We start from the raw sequence: 8,619 nt of genomic DNA, 5'->3' as shown, positions 1-8,619 counted from the left end.
ACTCGCTAAGAAACTCCCGTATATAGAAGTTACACGCAGTCTACACAGCTCAAATATAGGCCCACCGTCGAATCAGCCAACCAATGAGCAACGCACGCAAGTCAACGCATACAGACGACCGTATGCGTATCTACGTAAACAGTGCGCAAATGTGATGCGGGGTGTCAACTGGAAGGATGACTAATTTTGAAGTTTGTCGACTGCAAGGATGATAAATGTTTAAGTTTGGCCATAGCACTACTAGAAAGCCGTTGCGAGCAACTCCGCGGCGGCCCACCACGGCACGCCGCCGCCGCCGCAGTAGCACACGACGCCCCGAGAGTAGCGCAAGACTCGACTGCAGCGCCGCTAGTTCTAGCGACCGCCGTTTGGCCCACCCTCCTTCGCTGGCGGAGATGCGGAGCTCCGAAACTGAGTTTATTCTAGTAACGTTGCTTGGTGGGAGCGGATCATCGTCCTCCTCCGTTGTTGTTGTCGGTGGTTGATTAAGGCAACGCCACAGCATGTGCTGCATGGTCGCACGAGCGCTCCCGCACAGCGCACACTCGTCCGTTGGGTATAGTTCGGGGCACACGTGCTTGGCGACCACGGCCGTCCATATCGCTCGCGTTTGGAGCTGTCGCACGAGCACCCCTTCCCTCCTGGTGAGTTTACGGTGTGGCGGCGAGAAGGCGCGCCTAGTCTCTCTGTACCACGCAAGCACATCCTTGTAGGAGCTGACCGGGGTTGCCTCCTCTTCTTCCCTGTAGTATGCCTGTAGTAGTCTTCTTCCGCGTTCGATGGAGTAGGAGGAGGGGGCAGACTCGCCTCGGCCGCAGCCGCCGCCCGAGCCGCCGCCGCACCCTCCGCGGGCGCAGCAGCAGCAGCCGCGGCAGCGGCCGCACCAGCGACGGCGGCGCCATCGTGTCTCGTTAGCACGCACGCCGCTCGGTCCGTCTCCTCGTTGCGGTTGGTCCCGGTCCCCACCGGTCCCACGTGTGCCGGGGACCACTTGAGGACCACCGGTAGCGTCCGTCGGGGCAGGGCCCCGCACACCCTGTTCGCGCACTCCGACACCGAGTTCCGAGCGTAGCTCAGTATCGCGTTTCGCGAGTCACTGATCACTGTCGCGCACCGTGGGTCCACTAGGGCCAGCGCGATCGCCAGCTCCTCCGCTTGCGTTGAGTCCCGGGCCCTGACGCTGCCCGCCGAGCACAGCTTCCCGGAGGTCGCTGCAATCACGGCCACGGCGTACGTGCCCCGGCGGCCTGGGTATTCCGCCGCGTCCACGTAAAAGGCGTTGGTGTCCGCCGCGTGCACGGCCGTCAGGGCTTTCGCTCTGGCCGCTCGCCGCTCTCGGTTCTCTTCAGGGTCCATGTGCTTCGGCAGCGGCGGCACGTGCATGAGGGCGAGCAGCCCGCGCGGCAGCGACCGCGCCAACTTTAGGGTGCCTCGATGCGCGCCCGCGGAGCGTGCGCGCATCGAGGCACCCTATCCGGCTTCGGCATCGGCGGCCGGCTCGCCGCCCCCCCCCCCCCCCCCCCCCGCCCCCGCGGCCACCGCCCCCGCACCCGCCGCAACCCCCGCCGCTCTCGCTTTCGCCTTCTCGCGTTAATTCCGATCGGTAGCCTACCCTACGTAGAATAGCCCTACCAGTTCTCGTCTGCGTAAGCCTCGCGATCTGCGCGGTGCCCTGGGCCTCGGCTATCTCGCTGAGGGTGTTGTGCACCCCCAGTTCGAGAAGCCTTTCTGTGTTCGTATGTGCGTATAGGGTGTATTCATGAGCGGCATCGACAGCGACATGCAGGCAAGTCTCGCTGTGTACTCTGGGTAATCCGCCATTTTGAAGCAATAACTTGCAAGTGAACCAGCGTAGCGGTGTGTTCGGCCGGTCGGGCCGGTCGATAGTTGCAATGGTTTATTGCGCAGTTGTAGGCTGCAAGAGCCGTACCTACACTAAAGCTGAGAAGGAGAAGGCAGAACAAAACAACCAGAGCCTCAGCAACGCGCGATTTTTTAAAATACCTAAGGTGCGCGTTCATGAATGCGGCAAGACAAAACAGCTGTCAGAACGCCGGCGGCGCGAGTGGATCGCCCGCCTCAGCAGGAAGGGTGTCTCCGAAAACCCGGACAAGTACAAAGTGTGTTGCCGACACTTTTTATCAGGTATGCAAGTCTCGCACCTATGTTACTATTTTAAAACGGTGCCCGTTCCAGACATTGTAATAGTTATTTGGGCATTGCGGACATATGCCGGCCCTGCTTTCGGCAGAGCGTTGAATGTTGTACTCTGTCTCGCAGGGCCACAGTCCGTTTTAACGAACGGAGCATGCGGTGAATTGTATGCTTTAAAACCTGTTTCAGGTCATCCGTCGAGCCTGTTTGACGACTGCAATCCGGACTGGGCCCCATCAAAGCATTTAGGCTACGATGCCAACAAGACAAACGAAGAGCGCTACAGCCGCCGAAAGGCACGTTCGCAACGTCAGCTTTTCACCGCTGGTAAGGGCCAAACCCCTAAACCATCCGCTGTTCATTTGGTTTGTTTTATCACGTCTGAAAATGCCTACTCTGTGCCATGTTTCTTTAAAGCAGTGACCAGCGCTGCTCCTCTTGTGGCAGCGACTAGCCCTTCTCCCCCCGTGGCTGCGACCAGTGCTGCTCTTGCTGCAGCGACTAGTGCGGCACCATCGGTGGCAGCTAGTCCTCCTCCTGCAGCAGCCAGTCCTGCACCTTGTACACCAGAGAAAGAACTGCAGGCGACCGTTGGTATGTAAAATATTGAGGTTAAACTGGGTGCAATTATTGTAAAAAATTTGTCCTTCCAGAGATGTGGTTACATGTGCATTTAACAGGGATTTAGTTCTCTTTTTACCGGTCAGTGTTTTTAGTGAAATTTTAGGGAAACAACTCCCATCGCTTCCCTCCTCTAATCTGTTTTTCTGTTCTGTTATAGATGCTGTCTGCCAGACGGACATGTCCAAAGAGGACATAAGTGAACTTGAGGAGACAATCGCACAACTCCGGTTGCAGCTCAGCGCATGTCAGAGTGCTGTTCATTCTGCAACATTCACGAAAGACAGCCTGCAGGATGATGACAGAAAAGTAGCCTTTTATACTGGTCTTCCTACATACTTGACATTACTTTCTGTGTTTGAACTGTTGAAAGGTCACATTTCCCACTCAGCGAAGCATTCCCTCACGCAGTTCCAAGAGATGATTCTCTTTTTGATGAGATTAAGGCTGGGATGCCAGTTACAAGACCTGGCTTACCGTTTCTGTGTGTCGCAGCCAACAGCATCACGCATTTGTGAAAGGTGGCTGATTGTGTTTTTCAACCGCATTGGCCCATTAGTACGCTGGCCAGACAAAGAGCAAGTAATGAAGACGATGCCAGTAGCTTTTGTCGACAACTTTGGTTTGAAGGTTCGGGTGATTCTTGACTGTTTCGAGATCAGCATCGACAGGCCGAGCTCCTACCTTCCTCGAGCAGAGACATGGTCTCAGTATAAGCATCATAACACTGTGAAATTTTTGTTGGGGATTAATCCTCAGGGGGCAGTTACTTTTCTTTCAGATGCGTATGGAGGCCGTGCCAGGGACAAGGCAATAACAGAACATTGTGGGGTCTTAGATCTTTTAGAGTATGGTGATGTTGTGTTGGCAGACATGGGATTTTTAATAGCAGAAAGTGTGTGCATGTGCCATGCTACACTTGTTGCACCTGCTTTCACGAAAGGGAGAAGGCAGCTGAATAGTGATGAAGTCGAGCGAACAAGGGAGATAGCCAATGTGCGAATACACGTTGAACGAGTCATAGGCATGGTCAGGGGCAAGTACACCATCCTCAAGGGCAGCTTGCCTGTTGAAGTCCTTAGGCCTGACGAGCATGGCAGGCCTCAGATTGACAAAATTGCACGTGTTTGTTGTGCGCTCACTAACCTCAGCAATTCTGTCGTGCCATTTGATTGAGGGGGTGCAGGTTTGCCGAGCAAATCAAGGGGAGGTCACCATGACTCAACAGCAAAGACCTGACTAAACTGCAGTAGATGCTGCATCTATTTCAAGATTGACCATGAGGTTTAACGTGCCGAAACTACTCTGGTTGAGGCACGCCGTAGTGGAGGGTTCCGGATTAATTTTTACCATCTGAGGATCTTTATAGTGTGCCGAAATCTGAACAGACGGGCATTTTTGCCTCCATCAGAAAAGTGGTCGCCGCGGCCAGGGATCGAACCCGCGACGTTGTGTTCACCAGCAGAATGTCTTAGCCACTGAGCCACCACGGCTATTAACCACGTGCTTGTTACTACCCAGCTATGTACTGTCACTTCATTTGAAACCTGTTGTTTTCCCACTTGTCATACCATCGCACCGTCTCCATTTAATGTTTTCACTTGGTAATGCTTGTCTGCTGTTTTATCAGTGTTCTTCCGTTGTTGTTCGCCTTTTGCTTGTCACGTTTTTTTCCCACTCATACCATTGCCCAGTCTTCAATAATGTTTTCACTTGGTAATGCCTATATGCTGTTTTATCAGTGTTGTTCTTCCATTGTTAGCCTTTTCTGTCTAGTGTTTGTGGCGACTTGAACATTGACTTGAGCAACACACCTGCTTGCTTATGAGGAGGGTTGTTGAGGCACCTTGAATATCAACTCTACATTATCACCCTCGCTGTGTCCAATTAGCCTGGCCTTGTGCCAACTGTACCTACCTTATTCCCTTAAAGGGGCTTGCAACAGTTGGAATTTGTAGTCATGAAAAGGAAATGTTTTCGAACTGTTTTATTCGCAAGTTTTTCCACACTTCAAAATATGAATAAATGTTTGCAATCACAGCATCACAGTTTCCTATGATTTTTAGGCCCCACATTGCTGTTGGGTCTGAGACTAGCATAGTGAAAAATTGAATGTGCTACATGCAAGCAGCAGAGGTGTTCCAGCCAGTTCAGGATTTGGAGTATCAAAAGAGTGTTTGGCATCACTTGCAGCAGTAAAACAGTGCTTCCAACATTTTAGTGCATGTTCTAATTAATGCGCAAACAAGACTTGCTGCTTTAATGTAAACAGGTGACAGGACCAACAATTAAGAGAGCAGCCATCTATCACAAACACACCACACTAAATGTCATGCTGGCTTCACAGCAACATATGCGGTGAAGCATTGACGACATGGCCAGCATTGTGAAGCGTATTTTGAGAGATCATTCAAGGCAAAAAAATCAACCTAAGAGAACCAGCCGCAAACCCACTAATAGAAAAAAAAAACGAAACAAAACCTCGCTGCTCGAACAGATATGGCATTTTACAGAAAAGCACGAGAGCTAAGGTCACGATTGCACATAAAATAATTATCACAATGTGGATGCATGTTCTCAGTGTTCTTGCCTTGATTGCACAGATGACTTCTTGCAGGATTCACAAAACCACGTTACACTTGTAGATGCACGTTAACACCGTTCTTGCCTTATTGCACAGATGACTTCTTGCAGGATTCACAAAACCACGTTACACTTTTTGGCGCTTTTTTTAGGCCAACACATTTGAAGTGAAACCATGTTATGGCACAGCTGGGAGCATCACAGGCAATCATTTTGCCTTGTTCTGGACCTTTACAGATACAGTACTTCATATCAGTGGTGTCTGCACAGCTTGTGATGATGTTGGTGCACTGGCCTGCTTGTTGCAACACGTTCAATGGCGACACTGTGACACTTTGGTTACCAACTGGAGGCTGATTGCTACTCAAGTGGCTTATGGCATTTGAGGTGCTCTGACCTGCTTGTGGAAGTGTGCTCACAGTTGATGCTGCAGCATTTGAAGTTAGAGGCTGATTCTCCTTGTTTCTGCTGTACCAGCGGCCGACAAGTTCAGGCATCAGAACTCTGCAGGAAAAGGTCTTGGCAACTTGTATTAAAGGGTCCAAGAACTTCTTATCTGCGCTTACTCGCTCAACATGAATTTCATTGTGGTTCCAGAGCACAAAGTCGCAGTATTCCCGCTGCCAGACAAACAGCTGCAGCTGTATTTGATAGTAGTAGCGGTGAGTGGTTTTCAGTTGAAGGTCACCATTGCACTCAGTTAGGCAACTATCAGATTTGTGCAGTAGGTCAGCCAGGCTTCCATCTTTTACTGTCCATGGGCACTTCACTTCCACAAGTCCTTTTCCACAGCAGTCGCATTCCACAAGCATATCAGGTGTCGCACCCAAAAAAATGTACTGCTGTGAAATCAGTAGCCCTGCTTCCTGAAACTGTGCACCACAGTGAAACTCTGCTGCTACCTGCTTATATTTGTTGAGTGCATTCGGCTCATTCTGCCTACCGTGCTTTATGGCAGCTGAAGTAACCTTGCTGTCATGCGGATAGCAGATTCGCTTAACGAGGCTTACTGAAGGTGCATCAACTCTAGTATGGCAAACGTCATACAGTGTTGAAGCTGTCACTCTGCCAGCTCGATATGTAAACCACTGAGTAGTCATATGCTGGCTCCTTGTCCTCGATTCAATGCTGCAGACTGCTTCCTCATTTATGTCAAGCCTGTCGTATATCTCGTGGCACTCGTCCAAAAGCTCACGATAGCTTAACCTCTGAGCCGAATGGCTGTACAAGCGTCTAAGGTCAGCTCCTTTGCAGCGTCTCACTGCTGGCACATACAAGTCGCTGAAAGCTGGATCTGTGCTTGCCACAGCTGGCCGGTGACCTGATTCAACCAAGGTTGCGAAAAAACGCGTCCACTCGTCTTCAGTTGGCGCTGCTGGCTCTGCAAGAGCTTTCGGCTCAGAATTAGCACTGGCATCAGCACCTAAACGTCGTTTTTTCATAGTCGATGACGCGAAATCCATGGCAGAGATGGGCCTCACATCCACTTTCTTGATGTGCGTCGGCAGCCACGAGTTGGCGCCGTCTGTGCAAGAACGCTCTTGCCGCACGCGCACGCCGTACTCAATGTAAAAAAGCAGCGCCGCGACATGGGAGCATGCCTCGCCGTTCCCAGCCATGCAGGTACAGTGCGCGGCAACAACTTCACCGTCACTCTTGCATAGGACCTATGAATCGACAGGTGGCTTGTTGAGGCTCTGCGAGTGGTTGACCTGGGCTAACATTACATTCTGTTAGAAGAATAAAACACTGTAACGTACCTTTGTCTTGAGAACCACGGAGTGCGATGAAACTTCCTTTACCCATGGCTCGCGCACCCAACCGCTGGTCACGAAATTGTGGCCTTCTAATGCCTTTCGTGCCTTCAGTTGCTGGCGGGTGATGAAGCTGGTCCTCAAGACAAGGAACTCGCTGATGTCTGCGGCGTCGACTCGCGGCCACAGGTTGACGTCTCTTACGCAGTCGCTTTCGCTGAGCTCAAACGGGTCCACACCGCACAGGACAACTTTTTCACTGTAGCGCGCCTGGTCTTTCAGGCAGAGCGTCGCTGCATAAACCGTTTCATTTTGTGCCATTTTGCAGCAAAACAATGCTGCATTCTTGCACACGGACGCCAAACTGCATGCACGCGGATCAACTGGCTATGCTTTCCTTGTGAACGTTGTCTGCTTGTTATTGCTTCAAAATGGCGGATTACCCAGAGTGCACAGCGAGACTTGCCTGCATGTCGCTGTCGATGCCGCTCATGAATACACCCTATAGGCCCAGGGCCGTCTTATAAGCTTTGCGTAGCAGAGCGTCCACTTTCCCTCGCTCCTCCACCGTCCAATTGTGGAATGCAGCTACATATGCAACGTGGATGACGGCAAACGACTGGACCAGTCGGAGGAGATTCGCCTCTCTCATGCCTCCGTGTCTGGACGCCACTCTTTTGATCAACCTCATGTCCATTGCGACTTTTGATTCCAACTTGGCAACGGTGAAGCCGTTGTGTCCGAGGGCGTCGATGTGTAGTCCGAGGACTCGCAGCGTCTTCACCCTCGGAATGGCCGTCCCGTCCCGCGTCTTCAGGTGAATGTTATTGTTTCTTTCTTGGCTTCCTCTTCTCTTTGGTGTTAGTGCCAGCAGCTCCGACTTGGTCGGGGAGCATGTCAGACCCGTGTCTTTTAGGTGATCTTCGACTGCGTCGATGGCCTCTTGCAGGGACGCCTCGATCTCGCCGTCACTGCCGCCGGACACCTACAGCGTGATGTCGTCCGCGTATATGGTGTGTCCGACTTTCGGGGTGCCCTGGAGGCGCTGGGCGACCCCGATCATTACGATGTTAAACAGCGTCGGCGAGATCACGGCGCCCTGTGGCGTCCCCCGTGGTCCGCAGGCTCTTCTTCGGCAGCTCCATGTCACCGGCAACGACGGCCCGAGAGGAAGTCGCGAATGTACGCGAACGACCTCTCCCCCATGTTGAGGCGCGAGACCTGGTCCAGGATGGCTGAGTGTCGGACGTTGTCAAACGCCCCTTTCAGATCTAGGCCGAGCACCGCCCGGTTGTCCATGGAGCCGGCCGGCCGGTCGATGACTTCGTTCTTGAGCAGCAACATTGCGTCCTGAGTGCTTAACTTGGCCCTGAAGCCCAGCATGGTGTCCGGGTACAGGCCTTCCTCTTCGAGGTATGTCTGCCACCTGTTGAGCAGGACGTGCTCCAGCACCTTCCCCACGCAGGACGTCAGGGATATCGGCCGCATGGGCGTCCGGAAGGGGGGG

The 8,619-nt window shown here is 52.5% G+C and overlaps 1 protein-coding gene and 1 long non-coding RNA gene across 2 annotated transcripts; one reads left to right on the top strand and one right to left on the bottom strand.

The window, feature by feature from the left end:
* Positions 1 to 1,818: 1,818 nt before the first annotated feature.
* On the top strand, positions 1,819 to 5,001 carry LOC144164215 (uncharacterized). Its single transcript, XR_013321099.1, has 3 exons — positions 1,819 to 2,145; positions 2,344 to 2,481; positions 2,572 to 5,001. It is a non-coding gene; the product is annotated as an uncharacterized LOC144164215 (long non-coding RNA).
* A 2,024-nt stretch (positions 5,002 to 7,025) lies between these two features.
* Positions 7,026 to 7,607, bottom strand: LOC144164281 (uncharacterized). Its single transcript, XM_077694792.1, has 2 exons — positions 7,119 to 7,607; positions 7,026 to 7,070 (listed from the first exon to the last, which is right to left on the bottom strand). The coding sequence occupies exons 1-2, from the start codon at positions 7,431 to 7,433 to the stop codon at positions 7,026 to 7,028; spliced, it is 360 nt and encodes a 119-aa protein (XP_077550918.1). The 5' UTR covers positions 7,434 to 7,607.
* Positions 7,608 to 8,619: the final 1,012 nt, after the last annotated feature.

Source organism: Haemaphysalis longicornis, unplaced genomic scaffold, assembly GCF_048455015.1.
Source record: "Haemaphysalis longicornis isolate Haplotype H1 unplaced genomic scaffold, Haemaphysalis longicornis Haplotype H1 scaffold_13, whole genome shotgun sequence".
In the NCBI taxonomy this organism is placed as follows: Eukaryota; Metazoa; Arthropoda; class Arachnida; order Ixodida; family Ixodidae; genus Haemaphysalis; species Haemaphysalis longicornis.
The sequence above is the reverse complement of the archived record's forward strand: the minus strand, read 5'-3'. Positions and strand labels throughout refer to the sequence as shown.